Source organism: Eumetopias jubatus, unplaced genomic scaffold (genome assembly GCF_037043125.1).
Source record: "Eumetopias jubatus isolate StellerSeaLion01/CBP00866 unplaced genomic scaffold, mEumJub1_p1.0 scaffold_11, whole genome shotgun sequence".
Classification (NCBI taxonomy): domain Eukaryota; kingdom Metazoa; phylum Chordata; class Mammalia; order Carnivora; family Otariidae; genus Eumetopias; species Eumetopias jubatus.
In genome coordinates, this window is record NW_028274817.1 from 80,839,027 (window position 1) to 80,860,398 (window position 21,372).

At 38.0% G+C, this 21,372-nt stretch overlaps 1 protein-coding gene across 2 annotated transcripts in view; it reads right to left on the reverse strand.

Moving 5' to 3' along the window:
- The window catches only part of ARHGEF9 (Cdc42 guanine nucleotide exchange factor 9), a 150,481-nt gene that overhangs the window by 73,621 nt on the left and 55,488 nt on the right, over positions 1-21,372 (reverse strand). For both annotated transcript variants that reach the window (XM_088029009.1, XM_028126593.1), the window contains exon 3: positions 5,621-5,800. In XM_088029009.1, coding sequence (XP_087885135.1) covers positions 5,621-5,800 — 180 coding nt within the window. The remainder of the gene's footprint in view (positions 1-5,620; positions 5,801-21,372) is intronic.

The following is a 21,372-nucleotide window of genomic DNA, read 5'->3' on the forward strand; positions in this document are numbered from 1 at the left end:
CAGAATGCCCCTTAACATTTTTTGTAGGTCTGGCTTAGTGGTCATGAATTCTCTTAACTTTTGTTTGTCTGGGAAACTATCTCTCCTTATATTCTGAATGATAGCCTTGCTGGATAAGGTATTCTTGGCGGCAGATTTTTTTTTTCTTTCAGCACTTTGAATATTTAGACTACTTCCTTCTGGTATATAAAATTTCTGCTGAAAATTCCTCTGACAGGCATATGGGTTTTTCTTTGTATGCAGCCTTCTTCTTTTTTCTTGCAACATTTAAAATTCTTTCTTTATTACTATTTTTTGCCAATTTAATTACTATGTGTCTTGGTGATGACGTCCTTGGGTTGAATTTGGAGGGGGGGACTCTCTGTACCTCCTGATTCTGGATATCTCTTTCCCTCCCCAGATTTGGGAATTTTCCAGCTATTACTTCCTCAAATACATTTTCTGACCCCCCCACTTCTCTTTCTTCTTCTGGGATCCCTTTAATGCAAATTTTATTACACTTGATGGAGTCACTGAGTTCTCTAAAGCCTATTCTCATTATGTAGTATTTGTCTCTCACCTTTTTAGGACAAACAACTAGCAAAATAGTATATTAAAAGCATGATACACCATGATTAAGTGGGATTTATCCCAATCCAATTCACTATATTAAAATAATAAAATGAAAAATCATATGATCATTTCAATAGATACATGAGTATTTGAAAAAACATATATATGATAAAAAACCACCAGTAAACTAGGATTAGAGAGAAATGCCCCCAATATGATAAAGGCCAACCATGAAAAACCTAAAGCTATAATCATTCTCAATGGTGAAATATTGAATGCTTGTCCCTAAGATCAAGTACAGAACAAAAGATGCCTGCTTTTACCATTTTGCCAGTGCAATAAGACAAGAAAAGGAAAGAGAAGGCATATAGATTGGATATGAGGAAATAAAAACTAATGTAGCATTGTGCATCAACTAATTGTAAAAAAAATTTAAAAAAAACAAAAATAAAATGAAGAAATAAACTGTCTTTGTTCAGAAATGATATAATTATAAGTGTATAAAATCCTAACGAATTGATATAAAATATTATAACCAATTATTAAACTCAGTATTATGTCAGGATTCAGTATTAATACACAAAAATCAGTTGTATTTATCTTGTGTTTATCAATTGTATTTATCTATCATAGGAACAAACTATAGGAAATTGAAATAAAAATACCCTTTATAGTAGCAGCAAAAAAAAAAAAAAACACCTAGAAATCAATTTTTAAAAATAAGGTCAAGATCTATACCATGAAAACTAGCAACAATGCTAAAAGAAATTATAGAAACATAGATAGATAGATACTTGTTCATAGAGCTGAAAACCTACACATTTTCCCCAAATTGATCTACAGATTTAATTCTATCCTAATCAAAATGCTTGCAGTGTTTTTTTGCTTGTTTGTTTTTTGGTAGAACTTAGCAAGCTGATTTTCCCCCAGTTTTACTGAGAAAAAATGGAAATACATCACTGTATAAATTTAAGGTGTACAGCATGATAGTTTGGATATATATGTTGTGAAATGATTATATAATAGGATAACATCCATCATCTCATACATCCATCTCTCGTTACAATAAAGAGAAGAGAAAGGGGTGCCTGGGTGGCTCAGTCGGTTAAGAGTCCGACTCTTGATCTAGCTCAGGTCTTGATCTCAGGTCATGTGTTCAAGCCCCACATCAGGCTCCATGATGTGGAGCCTACTTAAAAAAAAAAAAAGAAGAGAAAAAATTACTGCTTGTAATGAGATAAATTTCTATAGGAATACAAATCACCTATAATAGCGAAAATTGTTTTGAAGAAGAATTAATTTGGAGCACTTATACTACCTGTTTTCAAGACTTGCTATGAAACTACATTAATCAAGATGGTGTGAGAATTTTTTTAACCTATGAATGGTAATAGATCTTAGCTAGACTTACTGTGATCATTTTGTGATCATTTTGCAATACATAAAAATATCAAAGTAATATGTCATACACCTAAAACTAATACATTATATGTCAATCATATCTCAATTAAAAATAGCAATAAGAAATAACAGTATGGTATTTGTATATGAATACTCACATAGGTCACTGGAATATAATAATGTCCCTAGAAATAAACCCCCACATACATGTTTGATTTTTGACCAACGTGTCCAAGTAATTCAATGTAGGAGTTAAGTTTTTTCAATAAGCCATGCTGGAACAAAACTAGATATCCATTTGGGAAGAAATGAACTGTGACCCTTATTTTGCACCATATATAAAAATAACCTGAAAAAAGATCATAGACCTATATATAATAAACAAAACGACACAACTTCTAATAAGAAAAGAGGAGAAAATCTTTGTGACCTTGGGTTAGGCAAAGTTTTCCTAAATAAGACCCAAAAAACATGAATCATCAAAGAAAACAGTGATACATTGAATTTCAACAAAATTAAAAGTTTATGCTTTTCAAAGACACTGTTAAGAAAATGAAAGGCTAAGCCAAAAACTGGGAGAAAATCTTTCTGATTCACATATCTGACCAACAACTTATGAACAATAAATTAAAAATCTCTCAAAACTGAACAATAAGAAAACAACCTACTTAGAAGTGTGAGAAGGACATGAACAGACCTTTCACCAAAGATTTTATACAAATAGCAAATAAGTACATGAAAAAATACTTAACATCATTAGCCATTAGGGAAATGCAAATTAAAATCACAAGGAAGGGCGCCTGGGTGGCTCAGATGGTTAAGCATCTGCCTTCAGCTCAGGGTCATGATCCCAGGGTCCTGGGATAGAGTCCCACATCGGGCTCCCTGCTCCTTGGGAGCCTGCTTCTCCCTCTGCTTCTCTCTTTCTCTCTCTCTCCCTCTTTCTCTCCCTCTGTCTCTCATGAATAAATAAATAAAATCTTTTAAAAAATTAAATAAATAAATAAATAAATAAATAAAATCACAAGGAAATGCTACTACATATCTATTAGAATGGCTAAAAAACAAACAAACAAAAATAAACACCTAATATGAAACCTAGTAATCCCTCAGATGGAAGCAACCTAGTAAACAACCCAGATATCCTGGAATGCACTAGTGAATGAATGGGTGGTATATTCATACAGTGGAATACTACTAATAAAAAAGAACCAACTACTGATACATGCAACAATAGGATGATATCAAAGGCATTCTGTTAAGTAAAAGAAGCTAAACACAAAGACTACCACTCTCTGATTCCATTTATATGACACTGTAGAAAAAGTAAAATTATGGTGACAGAAAGCAGATCACTGTTTAGCAAGGGCCAGGCATGGGAACAGGGATTGGCTACAAAGGGAGAATAAGAAAACTTAATGAAGTGGTAGAAATGTTCTGTATCTTGATTATATGGTAGTTATACAACTATATACATTTGTTAAAATTCACCAAATTATACACTAAAAATTGGTGAATCTTACTGTATGTAAATTACATCTAAACAAAGCTGATAAAAATGACATTATAGAACTGAATAATAAAAGCATAAACAATCCAATACTTTTAAAAAAGGCAAACTAACATGTAAAATAACTGATAATATAACATGATTAGGTAGGCTTTATTCCAGCAATACAATGTTCATTTAACATATAAAAATTACTCAATCCAAATTCACCACTTTAATAGATTAAAGGGTAAAAGCATGTGATCATTTCAACAGATCAGTGGTAATTTTTGTCCCCCAGGGGATATTTGACAATGTCTGGAGACATTTTTGTTGTCACAACTCAGTGGTGTTGGGGTACTACTGGCATTCAGTGGGTAGAGAACAGGAATGCTGTTAAACACACTACAATGCACAGGGCAGGCTCCAACAAAGAACCACTATTCTATATTCTACTTTCCCAATCAAAACTGTGTTTCTGATATCTATACATATTGCTATAAATTACATACGTCTAGTCTGTTGTTTGTTACTGTAACTACATACATCTAGTCTATTGCTCCTTGCAACACAATACCCCACAGTAAGCATCTTCTTTATGTTTTTTATTCATCCCCTGGTGGTAAATACCTAAGTTGCTTCTAATTGCACTCCACCACACACAACACCACCATGCAATTAACAGCCTTGCAAATGCTCCCTCATGAACCTCTGTAAGAATTTCCCTGGGATAAATATGGAAACACTATGTCATACACATGTTGTCATACACTATGTCAACACTATGTCATACACATGTAAATACTGCCCAGGTACTTTCTGAAATGGCTGAACCATTTTAAATACTGTGCAGAGAAAGTTAACTTATCAGGTCTGAGACTGCTATTCTTAGAAAGACCTGCTTGGAAGATTGGCTCTTGGCTGGTATATTGGAACATGGATCTCAAGAGGGTTCTCATCATTCCCTGACATGAGTGGCTCACTGTGCCTACACAGTTTGTATACACAATGTGGCTTATGCTGAATACCTGTTTCCCATCTGGGAGTCTGGAACTTTGGTACATTCTAGACAGAGCATGCCTACATGACCAATCCCCCATAAAAATCTTGGGTACTGATTCCCTAATGAGTTTCTCTGGTAGAAAACATTTCACATGTGTTGTCACAACTCATTGCAAGGGGAATTGAGAATGTATCCTATATGACTCCACTGGCAGAGGTGTCTTGGAAGCTTGTCCCTAGTTTCCTCCAGACTTTGTGCCATGTGCCTTTTCTTTCTGCCGATTTTGCTTTGAATCCTTTAGCTATAATAAATCATAACCACAAGTATGACTATATGCTGATTCTTGTGAGTCCTTCTAGGAAATCGCTGAACATAAGAGCAGTCTTAGGGATAGTCCCCCAACAAACATATGGGGAATTTGCAAAAAGATTTACTTCTAGTTGCACACTTTTCTGTGTCATTTGAATTTTGTATCATGTGTACATATTACGTCTTTAAAAATAAATACTTTATACAAAGGAGAAGAATTAGCAGAACAACTAAGTCACCTGTGAATGAAACCAAAAAATGTTTTAGAGAACCACAAAAGTGTACAATGAAACCTTCTTATATTCCAGATGAGGAAGCCCAAAGAAGGTAAGGGACTTACCCAAAGTTACCTAGACAGTCATTACAGATACAGGACTCAAATCCTTGCTTTCCTGTTTCCTAGTGCTCCTTCCTCTAAGTCATATGGTCCCTTTTCCTATATCTGTCACTTCTTCTACCTTATTGCTCTCCTCTATATGTCTTGAAGGGGCCTACTTTCATGCTGACTACATTTCTCAGATTCCTGGATTTTCCATGCAGTGAATATGTGCAGAGTTTCTTCCAAAACAGTTAGTCCCATAGAAACTGAACCCAACAGGTACAGAAAAAAGAAAATGAAGAAAATCCTATTGGTAGCTTTCTTGAAGGAGAGAAAAAAGGGAAGGGAATGGTAAAGAAAAAGTCCTAGGCCAAATCACAGTCCCCTTCCTAAGTCCTCATACCCTGGCAAGGGGGTTACATCAGGGTTATAGGAATCTATCCCCCACCACAGGATAAGGAAGCTGAGCAGGACCAGATAGTTCAGACACGCCTTCCATTTCTTCCTATCCCCTCTCAAAACCCTTACAAAGGGGGAAGATGCTTACGTGCTCCAGGAAGCATGGTCCTATCTCACTGAGGTGGGGGTCATCATTGTTGTACTGTTTCTCCAGGTCTCTCACGAAGCCCATCTGAAACCTGTAGATGTCTTCAATGTTCCCAAAGATTACCTTCAGTTGCTCATCACTGAACATGTCCCTTCTCTTCCGGCATTGCTTCAGGTAGCCCTGCACACAAAGGAAAAAACCAGGATGAGGATGTTCCTGACTCCATCAGGGCTTTACCATTTATTAAGCACTAGGAAGGTTCACTCCTACTTTATGAAATAGACAGGGAATAATCATTTCTGTTTTTCATATGAGGAAATTGAGGTTGAAAGAAGGACGTCACTCTACCAGTGAGTTATTAGGAAAGCTGGATCACAAGCAAAGTTCTTCAGAGTACAGAATCCAGAGTATAGAACTTTCCCCTCCATTCTCTATGACAAGGATCCCAAAAGTCATAGGGCCCTTTCTCAGAAGCTGCTTAAGCACATTTTTACTCATTTTAGTAGTCATTGATTTAGCTAGATCCATTAACATCTCAAAAGTCCCCATTTCTTATAGGACCAATCCAAAATGTATTAATAACATTGACAACAATTTGGAAACAGAAGCCAAGTCAGGAAAACTTTGGATTAACAAAGCCAAACCATTCCTTAAAGAGAATGTCTTAGCCATCTAAGATAGCTGAGTAGCAGAGATCATTTTGATGAGCTTGGACAACAAGTCCACAAGTGCCCAAGCATGGTGTTTTTAACAGAGTAAGTGCTCAGGATACATTCATGAATAAACAGACTAATTAATACAGCTAGCCATTGATGAAAGGGTAGATTAAGTGAGATTCTTGATCTGATAAGAGAGTACTAAGATAATACAACCAGACTCAGGGCACGCTGTAAGTCAGGGTAAAAAAGAAATAAAAAAGAAAAAAAAACACCATCTTCCATTCTGAACCAATTGGTGTAAACTTTTAATGACCACTGTGCTCATTAGAAATCATTAGCACATGAAAATGTTCTTGGTGAGACTAAATTATGGTCACTTACTTTCATCTAAATGTCAAATGTGATTTTTGTAACACCTTAAGTGTTGAAGCCCTAATGAGAAACATTGTACTGACTAACAACTGTCTACACCTCCACTTTGTCTCCTCTTAACACAGCTTCCAATGTAACCATTCATCTCAGCATACCCCAAGAAGATCCTCATTCCTGGCTTCAATGCCCTTTACAAAATCTCACTTCTGTGATCACTTCTCACCCTCCAATTCAGCCATTAAATACTAAGTGTCTTTCAACAATTTGCAAATTAATAGTCTGTGCCTGTGTTGACATATATATAACTAATGGCTACTGTTCTCTTTGGCTGACATGCTCAAGATGTCCTGTATTCATTCATATTCAATTCCTGACCAGGAAAAAGATGCCCTCTATTTCCAGAATACCCTAAGTGCTACTTCTTTTACTGAAGTAGCTCCCAAAATTCTGCCTCCCTAGAAAGCATTCCTTGACTAAGGGATAGAAGAATAAACTACCTGACAGAATGTAACTCCCAGGGTTTGCTTGCTTCTGTCTCCCTCCCCCATCTCTCTTTCTCTCTCTCACCCTATCACCTTTGGAAGTGTATTAGCTATAGTGGAGAAAGGAAAGCAGTGAGCATATCATCTGGCAGGAACTTTTCCATCTCGACATTAGGGGAAGGGACAGAGATTTCCTCATCCCACTCCCAGTGTTCCTCCCTAAGATAGGCCTGTGAGCACAGCTGGAAAAAAATGGTAATGTCACATCAGCATGTCATTTCTGCATAAGCAGTAGGTACTGGTAAGTAGCCACACTGGAAGACATAAGAAACCAGCCTGGATAGCTCATTCAACCTCTGAAAAGCCAGTTCAGAAAATACTTAATAGCTCTGTTCACTGCTCCTATTTGAAAGGTCTCAGGGAAATAACAAATTAGCAACACATCCCCAAAGTATAGCAGGGATGCTAGAGCTTAACACCACTGTGGAATATAACAGAAATGAAAAAGAAGGAAAAAAGTGAGTTCTGGTAAAGAAAGAACTGGTAGAGATGTCAGTGTAGCTTCTTAATTTCCTAAATAGGCTATTTATTGCCATTATCCAGAACATAATTTTCTTTCTGTTAGATTATATGTGTTGTATCAAGGGAATATTAGCTATATACGAGGAGAAATGTAACTGCCCATAGGATGGAGGGACTCTAGAGTGTTGTGTCAACTATTTTTCTTAAAAGCTAATGCTAGATATAAATATATTTTGGTGCATTTAGCTTGATGGAATATCATACAGCTATTAAATATGATGATTAGGAAGACTGTCTAAGTCTCTTCAACAAATGGTGTTGGGAAAATTGGACAACCACATGCAGAAGAATGAAACTGGACCATTTTCTGATACTATACATAAAAATAAACTCAAAGTGGATGAAAGACCTAAATGTGAGACAGGAATCCATCAAAATCTTAGAGGAGAAAAGAGGCAGCAACCTCTTTAACCTTGGCTGCAACAAATTTTTGTTAGACATGTCTTCAAAGGAAAGGGAAACAAAAGCAAAAATGAATTATTGGGACTTCATCAAGATAAAAAGCTTCTGTACAGCAAAGGAAACAGTCAATAAAACTAAAAAGCAACCTAAAAGATGGGAGAAGATATTTGCAAATATCTTATCAGATAAAGGGCTAGTATCCAAAATCTATAAAGAACTTATCAAACTCGACACACAAAAAAAACCCCAAAAATCCAGTCAAGAAATGGGCAGAAGACACGAATAGTCATGTCTCCAAAAAAGACATACAAATGGCCAACAGACACATGAAAAAAATAAAAATAAAAACCACAATGAGATACCACATCACACCAGTCAGAATGCTTAAAATTAACAACTCAAAAAACAACAGATGTTGGTGAGGATGCAGAGAAAGGGGAACCCTCTTACACTGTTGGTGGGAATGCAAGCTGGTACAGCCACTCTGGAAAACAATATGGAGGTTCCTCAAAAAGTTGCAAATAGAGCTACTCTATGACCCAGCAATTGCACTACTAGGTATTTATCCAAAGGATATGAACATAGTGATTCCAAGGGGCACATGCACCCCAATGTTCATAGCAACAATGTTCACAATAGCCAAAATATGGAAAGAACTCAGATGTCCATAGACAGATGCATGGCAAAGAAGATGTGGTAGATATATACAATGGAATATAACTCAGCCATCAAAAAGAATGAACTCCTGCCCTTTGCAATGCTGTGGATGGAACTAGATGCTATTATGCTAAGTGAAATAAGTCAAGAGAAAGACAAATACCATATAATTTTACTCATATGTGGAATTTAAGAAACATAATAGATGAACATAGGAGAAGGGAAGGAAAAATAAAATAAGATGAAAACAGAGGAGACAAACCATAAGAGACTCTTAACTATAGAAAACAAACTGAGGGTTGCTAGAAGAGAGGTGGGTGGGGGGATGGGGTAACTGTGTGTTGTGCATTAAGGAGGGCACTTGATGGAATGAGCACTGGGTGTTATATACAACTGATGAATCACTGAATTCTACCTCTGAAATTAATAATATACTATATGTTAATTAAATTAAATTGAATTTAAATAAATTTTTTTAAAAAAGGAAGACTGTCTAGAAAAGAGAGGGAAGATGGCAGCAGAGTAGAACTACAGGCTCCTCTTGTCCCATGTACACTAGATAATTTTCAAATCTCCCTAAATACCCAGACATTGACCTGAAGACTGACAAATCAAACTCCACAACTAGGAAGATAAGAAGCCACATCAAAGAAGGTAGGAAGTGTGGAGGCATGGTTTACGGAAAAACCAGACTGTGGGTGCTGTGGAGGGGAGGAAGCAGTGGTTTCAGAGAAGGGTGAGAAAGAGTGGAACACATAGGGGAATGCAGAAGGAGAAATTTTCCCAAAAGCCATTGGCTTGGAAAACAAAAGGGGCTGGTGGGCGCCTGGGTGGCTCAGTTGGTTAAGCGACTGCCTTCGGCTCAGGTCATGATCCTGGAGTCCCGGGATCGAGTCCCACATTGGGCTTCCTGCTCAGCAGGGAGTCTGCTTCTCCCTCTGACCCTCTTCCCTCTCGTGCTTTCTCTCTCTCATTCTCTCTCTCTCTCTCAAATAAATAAATAAAATATTTTTAAAAAGGAGGGGCTGAATTTTGCCAGTTCTTGCAACCACTGGGACATAAGGCCTGGAGATTTAAAGGTCAGTGGGCTTGGCTAAGATAGAGCTTGGAGAACACTGCCCTGTTCCTGGACAGAAGGCAGGCAAAAAACCTAGGGCATAAGGCATGGAAACAGTGATTTGAAGAATGCCTGGGGCACACAGTGGGGAGATTATTTGTTCTTCTTAGAGCTTCCTGAGAGGCAGCATTCACCGAGACACATCTCCAGGAACAAAGGAGCTGGTTGGCACCATTTCCCTGCTCTGCCCCTCAGCATAAACATAGAGCCACCTACCAGAAGCAGCACAGCACTGACAATGGCTGCCTAACTTGCTTACAACAATCACACACCCCTGTGCTCTGGCGAGACTGCCCTTCTCAGTCAAACTTGCCTTAGTCCCAGTGCAGCAGGCACCTCCCCCAGAAGACCAGCAGAAACCCTTGCCCACACTACATGTCTAAAGCCTGCTGTTTAAAAGGTCAGCATACTTGGCTGGGATAGAGGCAGAAGAGCACTGCACTATTCCTGGGGAGAAGACAGGCAAAAAGCCCAGAGGCAAACAGCATGAAAAGAACTATCTGAAAAACACCTGAGGAACACAGGAAGGAGATTATTGGCTCTTCTCTGAGAGGCAGCATTCATGGAGACACCTCTCCGGGTACAAAGGAGGTGGCTGGCAATATTTTTCTCCCCTCATCCTCAGCATAAACCCAGAGCCACCTGCAAGAAGGAGCCCAGTGCAGACACTGGTTGCCTAACTTGCTTATACCAAGTCCCACATCCCTGTGTTTTGGCAGAACGGCCATCTTCAGTCAAGTTTGCCTCAGTCCCAGCATGGCAGGCCACTCCCCCAGAAGATCAACACAAATCCCGGCCTACACCATGTCTCCCAACCAGAGAGTTCTGCAAGGCCTCAACTCTCATGGAAGTAATATCAGGTCTCATTTCACAAGGAGACCAGGGCACACCTAGTTAAAACTAGCCATACACAGGCCAAGGACCAAACACTGCCCACTGCAGACAAGGAGAGCCATTGCAAATGACTGGCCTGAAGGACAGCGCAGCCAAAACACAACAGGACAGGACACTAAGCACACACCAGAAACATTCACTGAAGCACCAGGCCCTGAACATTATATGACCTGTTCTTCAAAAAGCCATTACTTTCAAGAGCAGGGAACATAACGAGCTTTTCTAACACAGAAAAGAAGGCAGAGAAATAGACAAAATGCCAAGATGGAGGAATTTATCCCAAATGAAAGAACAGGAGAAGGCTGTGGCTGGAGATCTAAGTGAAACAGATGTAAAAACAAACAAACAAACAAACAAACAAACAAAAACATTCCTGATGGAGAATTAAAAGCACCAATCATAAGGATACTCTCTGGGCTTGAGAAAAGAATGGAAGACTTCAGGGAGGCACTTCCTACACAGAAAAAAGATTTAGAAAACAGTCAGAAATGAAGAATGCAATAACTGAAATTGGACATAAGCTTAATGCAATAAACACCAGGCTGGAAAAGCAGAGGAATAATTAGTGATACAGAAAACAAAATAATGGAAAATAATCTGAACATGAGAAAGAAGAATTATGCTACATGAGAATACAGAGGGAAGACAGTGACACCATCAAACATTATAGCATTCATATTATAGGAGTTCCAGAAGAAAAGAGAAAGGGGGTAGAAAATTTGAGAAATAAGAGCTAAAAATGTACCTAATCTGGGGAAGGAAATAAACATCCAGATCGAAGAGGCATAGAGAACTCCCATCAAAATCAACAAAAGCAGGCTAACACCAAGACATATTGTAATTAACTTGGCAAAATATAGTAATAAAGAAAAACTCTAAAAAGCAGCAAGACAAAAGAACTCCTTAACTTACAAGGGAATATCCATAAGGCTATCCAGAGATTTTTCAACAGTAACGTGGCAAGCCAGAAAGAGGTGGCATGATATATTCTACATGAGGAATAGGAAAAAACTGCAGCCAAGAATACTCTATCCAGTAAGGTTATCATTCAGAATAGGAGAGATAAAGAGTTTCCAAGACAAACAAAAACTAAAGGAATTTGTGAACACTAAACCAGCATTGCAAGAAATATTAAAGGGGATTCACTGAGTGGGGAGAAAGCCAAAAGTAAAAAAGACCAGAAGGAAACAGAGACAATCTACAGGAACAGTGACTTAAGAGGTAAGGAACAATAAAATAAAATGAAAACAGAGGGGGAGACAAACCATTGCATACAGTGGCACTAAATTCATATATTTCAATAATTACTCTGAATGTAAACAGACTAAACATTCCAATCAAAAGACATAGGATGTCAGAATGGATAAAAAAAGAACCATTGATATGCAGCTTACAGGAGACTCATTTTGAGCCAAAGTCACGTCCAGATTGAAAATGAGGGGATGGTGATAGGTATTAAGGAGGCACATGTGATGAGTGTTATGTGTAACTGGGTGTTATGTGTAACTGATGAATCATTGAACACTACATCAAATAACTGATGATGTATTATACAGTGGGTAATTGAACATAATAAAAAAAAGAAAGAAAATGAGGGGATGGAGAAGAATTTATCATGCCAATGGACACCTAAAGAAAGATGGAGTATCTACTCTTATAACAGACAAACTAGATTTTAAACCAAAGACTGTAATAAGAGATGAAGAAGTATACTATATCATAATAAAAGAGTTTATCTAACAAGAAGATCTACAATTAAAAATATATATGCTCCTGGGCACCTGGGTGGCTCAGATGGTTAAGCGTCTCCCTTCAGCTCAGGTCATGATCCCAGGGTCCTGGGATCGAGTCCCACATCGGGCTCCCTGCTCCTTGGGAGCCTGCTTCTCCCTCTGCCTCTCTCTCTCTCTGTCTCTCATTAATAAATAAATAAAATCTTTAAAAAAAAAAAAATATATATATATATATATGTATATATATATATATATGCTCCCAACATGGGAGTAGCCAAATATATAAACCAATTAAAAACAAAATGAAAGAAACTCATTGATAATAATACAATAACAGTAGGGGAAATTAACACCCCACTCACAGAAATGGACAGAACATCTAAGCAGAAGATCAACAAGGAAACAAGAGCTTTGAATGACAACCTGGACCAGATGGACTTCACAGATGTATTCAGAGCATTTCATTCCAAATCAGCAGAATACATACCCTTCTTGAGAGCACATGGAACATTCTCCAGAATAGATCATATACTGGGTCACAAATAAGGTCTCAACAGGTACCAAAAGACTGAGATCATACCATGCATATTTTCAGACCACAGTACTTTAAAACTTAAAGTCAACCACAGGAAAAAAATTGGAAGGACCACAAACATGGAAGTTAAATAATATCCTACTAAAGAATGAATGAATCAACTAGGAAATTAAAGAATAATTTAAAAAAATACATGGAAGCAAATGAAAATGAAAACACAACAGTTCAGAACCTTTGGGATTTAGCAAAGGCAGTCCTAAGAAGGAAGTATATGGCAATACACACCTTTCTCAAGAAACTAGAAAGTCTCAAATGCACAACCTAACCTCACACCTAAAGAAGCTGGAAAAAGAACAACAAATAAAGTCTAAATCCAGCAGGAGAAGAGAAATAATAAAGATTAGAGCAGAAATCAATGATATAGAAATAAAAAACACAGTACAACAGATAAATGAAATTAGGAGCTGGTTTGTTGAAAGAATTAATAAGACTGATAAGCCCCTAGCTAGATTTATCAAAAAGAAAAAAGAAAGGACCCAAATAAATAAAATCATAAATGAAAGAGGAGAGAACACATCCAACACCACAGAAATACAAACAACATTAGAAGAATATTATGAGAAATTATATGCTAACAAATTAAGCAACTGGAAGAAATAGATACATTCCTAGCAACATATACACAACCAAAACTGAAACAGGAAGAAATAGAAAATTTGAACAAACCCATAGCCAGCAAAGAAATTGAAGCAGTAATCAAAAATCTCCCAAGAAACAAGAGTCCAGGGCCAGATGGCCTCCCAGAATTCTACGAAATCTTTAAAGAATAATTAATATGTACACTTCTGAAACTTTCAAAAAATACAAATGGAAGGAAAACTTGCAAACTCATTATACAAGGCCAGCATTACCTTGATCCCCAAACCAAAGACTCCATCAAAAAGGAGAATTACAGACCAATAGCCCTAATGAACATGGATGACAAAATTCTCACCAAGATACTAGCTAATAGAATACAACTTTACATTAAAAGGATTAACAATGACCAAGTGAGATTTATTCCTGGGCTGTAAATTTGGTTCAACATCTGCCAATCAACCAATGTGATACATGAAAGTAATAAAAGAAAGTATAAGAATCTAAGAATCATATGATTCTCTAAGTATATGCAGAAAAAGCATTCCTTCTTGATAAAAACTCTCCACTGTCTAGGGAGAGAGGGAACAAACCTCAATATCATAAAAACCATATAGGAAAAAAAAAAGTGAATATCATCCTCGACAGGGAAAAACGAAGAGCTTTTCCCCTAAGTTCAGGAACATGACAGGAATGTCCATTCTCACCAATGTTGTTCAGCACAGTACTGCAAGTCCTAGCCTACACAATCAGACCAAAAAAAAAAAAAAAAAGAAATAAAAGGCATCCAAATCATCAAAGAAGTCAAACTCTCACTCCTTGCAGATGACATAATACTCTATGTAGAAAACCCAAAAGGCTCCACCAAAAACTCCTACAACTGATACAGGAATTCAGAAAAGTTGCAGGATATAAAATCAATGCACAGAGGTCAGTTGCATTTCTACACACTAAAAATGAAGCAGAAGAAAGAGAAATTAAGGAATCAATCCTATTTACAACTGCACCAAAAACTATAACATACCTAGTAATAAACCTAATGAAAGAGGCAAAGGATCTGTACTCTGAAAACTATACAGTACTTATGAAAGAAATAGAAGAAGACACAAAGAAATGGAAAAACATTCCATACTCATGGACTGGAAGAACAAACATTGTTAAAATGTCTATGCTACCCAAAGCAGTCTACACATTCAATGCAATCCCTATCAATATACCATCAGCATTTTTCACAGAGCTGGAACAAACAATCCTAAAATTTGTATAGAACCAGAAAAGATCCCAAATAGCCAAAGGAATGTTGAAAAAGAAAATTGGAGCTGGTGGCATCACAATTTTGGATTTCAAGCTGTATTACAAAGCTGTAAACATCAAGACAGTACGGTACTAGCACAAAAACAGACACATAGGTCAATGAAACAGAATAGGAAATGCAGAAATGGACACTTAACTCTATGGTCAACTAATCTTTGACAAAGCAGGAAAAAACAGTCTCTTCAACAAATGGAGTTGGGAAAATTGGACAGCCACATGCAGAAGAATGAAACAGGATGACTTTCTTACACCATACACAAAAGTAAACTTAAAATGGATGAAAAACCTCAATGTGAATCCATCAAAATCCTAGAGGAGAGCGGCACCTGGATGGCTCAGTCATTAAGCATCTGCCTTCGGCTTAGGTCATGATCCCAGGGTCCTGGGATTGAGCCCCACATCAGGCTCCCTGCTCACTGGGAAGCCTGCTTCACCCTCTCCCACTCGCCCTGCTTGTGTTCCTACTCTCACTATCTCTCTCTCTGTCAAATAAATTTAAAAAATCTTAAAAATCTTAAAAAAAAGTCTGGCGAGGGCGTGGAGCAAGATGGCAGAGGAGTAGGAGACCTGGGTTTCTTCTGGTCTCAGGAATTCAGCTGGAGAGGGATCAAACCATTCTGAACACCTACAAACTAAACAGGAGATTGAAGAAAAGAATAGCAACAACTCTCTGAACAGAAAAGTGATCACTTTCTGGAAGGTAGGACGTGTGGAGAAGTGAATCCGAGGCAATATATGGGAGGACAGACGGCAGGGGAGGGGACTTCCATCCGCTGCTTCTGGCAAATGATAGAGCAGAGGAGCACAAAATCGGAACTTTTAGAAGTCGGCTCTGCTGAGGGATGTCGCTCCAGTGGCTAAGCGGGGAGTGGAACACTCGCAGGAACAGTGTGGTCTCAGGACCCTCGGGGTCACAGAAAGACTGGGGGTGCCTGAGTGCGGAAGAGCTCCGAGGAATCAGAGGGGGGAAGCCGGATGCAGAAATGGAGCCAAGGCGCGGGCTCTCAGCTCGGGGTCGCAATAAACCGTGATCCGGGGCAGTCGGGCCACTGCTCTTCCAGCAGGGACCCAACAATTGGCAGATCCGGGGAGACTCCCCTTCCTCCCCTGGGAGGAGTGGCACAGGAGCACACTGCAGGGATCTGCTTGGTTTGGAGACTCCACACGGGGTCGTGTGCCAGAGATAGAAATGCTAGGTCACAGGCTGGGTGAGCACAGAGTGCGGCCGGAGACTGGGGAGATGGGAGTGACTGACTGCTTTTCTCTGGGAGCGCACTTAGGAGTGCGACCCCGAGGTCTCGGCTCCATCCAGGGGTGGAGATTCAGAGGCCGCCATTTTCACTCTTCTCCTCCAAAGCTGTACAAAAAGCTTGCAGGGAACAAAAGCATCCAAGAGCAAACCTGAGCAGATTACTTAGCCCAGACCAGCAAGGGTGGGGCAATTCCACCTCCAGCAGACATTTGGGAACCACAGCAACAGGCCCCTCCCCCAGAAGATCAGCAAGACAGCCAGCCAAGACCAAGTTTACCAATCAACGAAGACAGCAGAACTCCAGCGCTAGGGGAATACCGATATAGAATTCATGGCTTTTTTACCATAATTCTTTAGTCTTTCAAAGTTAATTTTTTTACATTTTTTTTTAATTTTTCTTTTTCCCTTTTTCAACCAATCTTATCAATCACTATTTTAAAAAAATCTTTTTTTATTTTTCTAGAGTGATATTTTATCCCTTCATACTAATTACCTTTATTTTTGGCATATATATATATATATATATATATATATATAAGTTCTCCTCTCTTTAAAATTTTGAGATACGGTTTCTTCTAACAGATCAAAGTATACCCTAAATCTCTACTGTATGGCTTTGTTCTAGTCTCCTGCATGATCACATTCTCTCCATTTTTTTTCTTTTTTTTAAAAAACCTCTTCTTTCTTTTTTCAAAAAAATCTTATCAATTCCTTTTATAAAATCTTTTATAATTTTCATCTTTACAATCATATTGCATCCCTTCATCGTATTAACCCTTATTTTTCTACATATATAAGTTTTTCTTTAAAATTTTGGGAGGCACTTTCTTCTAACAGACAAAAGTACACCCAAAATCTAGTGTGTGGCACTGATCTATGCACCAGCCTGATCATATCTGATATTGTTTTTTTGTTGTTGTTCTGTTTTTGTTTGTTTTTAACTATTTCTTTTTTTTTCTTTTTCTTTTTTCTTTCTTTCCCTTTCTTTCCCCCCAGTTAGAGGTCTTTTCTGTTTGTTTAGAGTATATTTCCTGGGGACGTTGTTACCCTGTTAGCATTTTGTTCTCTCATTCATCTATTCTCCTCTGGACAAAATGAAAACATGGAAAAAATAATCTCAACAAAAAGAACAAGAGGCTGTACCGACTGCCAGGGACCTACTCAGTACAGACATTAGTATGATGTCAGAACTAGAGTTCAGAAGGATGATTTTAAGGATACCAGCTGGGCTTGATAAAAGCATGGAAGTTATTAGAGAAACATTTTTTGGAGAAATAAAAGAACTAAAATTTAACCAAGTCAAAATCAAAAAGGCTAATAATGAGGTGCAATAAAAATTGGGGGCTCTGCTAGGATAAATGAGGCAGAAGAGAGAATTAGTGATACAGAAGACCAAAAGATGGAAAATAAAGAAGCTGAGAAAAAGAGATAAACAACTACTGCATCACGAGGGCTGAGTTCAAGAGATAAGTGATACCATAAGATGAAAAAACATTAGAATAATTGAGATCTCAGAAGAAGAAGAAAGAGAGAGACGGGCAGAAGGTATATTGGAGCAAATTATAGCGGAGAACTGCCCTAATTTGGGGAAGGAAACAGGTATCAAAATCCAGAAAGCACAGAGAACCCCTCTCAAAATCAATAAAAACAGGTCAACACCCCGACATCTAATAGTAAAACTTATGAGTCTGAGAGACAAAGAGAAAATCCTGAAAGCAGCTCGGGAGAAGAGATCTGTAACCTACAATGGTAGAAACATTAGATTGGCAACAGACTTATCCACAGAGACCTGGCAGGCCAGGAAGGACAGGTATGATATCTTCAGAGCACTAAACGAGAAAAATATGCAGCCAAGAATACTATATCCAGCTAGGCTGTCATTGAAAATAGAAGGAGAGATAAAAAGCTTCCAGGACAAACAAAAACTAAAAGAATTTGCAAAAACAAAACCAGCTCTACAAGAAATATTGAAAGGGGTGCCCTGAGCAAAGAGAGAGCCTAAAAGTAACATAGACCAGAAAGGAACACAGACAATATACAGTAACAGTCACCTTACAGGCAATACAACAGCACTAAATTCATATAGTTCAATAGTTACTCTGAATGTAAATGGGCTAAATGCCCCAATCAAACAACACAGGCTAACAGATTGGATAAAAAAACATGACTCATCGATATGCTGTCTGCAAGAGACTCATTTTAGACCCAAAGACACCCCCACATTGAAAGTGAAGGGGTGAATACAATTTACCATGCTAATGGACACCAAAAGAAAGCTGGGGTGGCAATCCTTATATCAGACAAATTAGATGTTAAACAAAAGACTGTAGGGCACCTGGGTGGCTCAAATGGTTAAGCGTCTGCCTTCGGCTCAGATCATGATCCAAGGGTCCTGGGATTGAGTCCCGCATTGGGCTCCCTGCTCCTTGGGAGCCTGCTTCTCCCTCTGCTTCTCTCTCTCTCTCATGAATAAATAAATAAAATCTTAGGGAAAAAAAAAGACTGTAATAAGAGATGAGGAAGGACACTATATCCTACTTAAAGGGTCTATCCAACAAGAAGATCTAACAATTGTAAATATCTATGCCCCTAACATGGGAGCAGCCAATTATATAAGGCAATTAATAACAAAAGCAAAGAAACACATTGACAACAATACAATAATAGTGGGGGACTTTAACACCCCCCTGACTGAAATGGACAGATCATCTAAGCAAAAGATCAACAAGGAAATAAAGACTTTCAATGACACACTGGACCAAATGGACTTCACAGATCTATTCAGAACATTCCATCCCAAAGCAACAGAATACACATTCTTCTCTAGTGCCCATGGAACATTCTCCACAATACATCACATCCTAGGTCACAAATCAGGTCTCAACCGGTACAAAGAGACTGGGATCATTCCCTGCATATTTTCAGACCACAATGCTTTGAAACTAGAACTCAATCACAAGAGGAAAGTCGGAAAGAACTCAAATACATGGAGGCTAAAGAGCATCCTACTAAAGAATGAAAGGGTCAACCATTAAATTAAGGAAGAATTTAAAAAATTCATGGAAACAAATGAAAATGAAACACAACTGTTCAAAATCTTTGGGATACAGCAAAGGCAGTCCTAAGAGGAAAGTATAGAGCAATACAAGCTTTTCTCAAGAAATAAGAGAGGTCTCAAATACACAGCCTAATCCTACACCTAAAGGAGCTGGAGAGAGAACAGCAAATAAAGCCTAAACCCAGCAGGAGAAGAGAAATAATAAAGATCAGAGCAGAAATCAATGAAACAGAAACAAAAAGAACAGTAAAACAGATCAACAAAACAAGGAGCTGGTTCTTTGAAAGAATTAACAAGATTGATAAACCCCTGGCAGACTTATCAAAAAGAAAAGAGAAATGACTGAAATCAACAAAATCATAAATGAAAGAGGAGACATCACAACCAATACCAAAGAAATACAAACAATTATAAGAACATATTATGAGCAACTCTATGCCAGTAAATTAGATAACCTGGAAGAAATGGATGCATTCCTAGAGATGTATCAACTACCAAAACTGAAGCAGGAAGAAATAGAAAACCTGAACTGACCTATAACCACTAAGGAAATTGAAGCAGTCATCAAAAATCTCCCAATAAATAAAAGCCCAGGGCCAGATGGCTTCCCAGGGGGAATTCTACCAAACATTTCAAGAAGAATTAATACCTATTTTTCTGAAACTGTTCCAAAAAATAGAAATGGAAGGAAAACTTCCAAAATGTTTTATGAGGCCACCATTACCTTGATCCCCAAACCAAAGACCCCATCAAAAAGGAGAAATAAGACCAATATCCCTGATGAACACGGATGCAAAAATTCTCACCAAAGTACTAGCCAATAGGATCCAACAGTATATTAAAGCATTATTCACCACGACCAAGTGGGATTTATCCCTGGGCTGCACGGTTGGTTCAACATCCACAAATCAATCAATGTGATAGAATACATTAATAAAAGAAAGATCAAGAACCATATGATCCTCTCAATCGATGCAGAAAAAGCATTTCACAGAGTACAGCATCCTTTCTTGATCAAAACTCTTCAGAGTATAGGGATAGAGGGTACATACCTCAATATCATAAAAGCCATCTATGACAAACTCAGAGCGAATATCATTCTCAATGACGGAAAACTAAGAGCTTTCCTCCTAAAGTCAGGAACATGGCAGGGATATCCACTATCACCACTGCTGTTCAACACATTATCAGAAATCCTAGCCACAGCAATCCGACAGCAAAAAGAAATAAAAGGCATCCAAATTGGCAAAGAAGAAGTCAAACTCTCACTGTTTGCAGATGATATGATACTTTATGTGGAAAACCCAAAAGACTCCTCTCCAAACCTGCTCGAACTCATACAGGAATTCAGTAAGGTGGCAGGATATAAAATCAATGCACAGAAATAAGTGGCATTCCTATACACCAACAACAAGACAGAAGAAAGAGAAATTAAGGAGTGAAACCCTTTTACACTTGCATCCAAAACCATAAGATACCTAGGAATAAATCTAACCAAAGAGGCAAAGAATCTGTACTCAGAAACCTGTAAAATAGGAAAGAAATTGAGGAAAACACAAAGAAATGGAAAAACGTACCATGCTCATGGATTGGAAGAAAAATATTGTGAAGATGTCAGTGCTACCTAGAGCAATCTACACATTCAATACAATCCCAATCAAAATGCCATCTACTTTTTTCAAAGAAATGGAACAAATAATCCTAAAATTTGTATGGAACCAGAAAAGACCTCGAATAGGCAGAGGAATGTTGAAAAAGAAAAGCAAAGCTGGTGGCATCACAATTCCAGACTTCAAGCTCTATTACAAACCTGTTATCATCAAAACAGTATGGTACTGACACAAAAACAGACACATAGATCAATGGAACAGAATAGAGAGCCCAGGAATGGACCCTCAACTCTATGGTCAACTCATCTTTGACAAAGCAGAGAAGAATATCCAATGGTGAAAGGACAGTCTCTTTAACAAATGGTGTTGGGAAAATTGGACAGCCACATGCAGAAGAATGAAACTGGACCACTTCCTTACGCCACACACAAAAATAGACTCAAAATGGT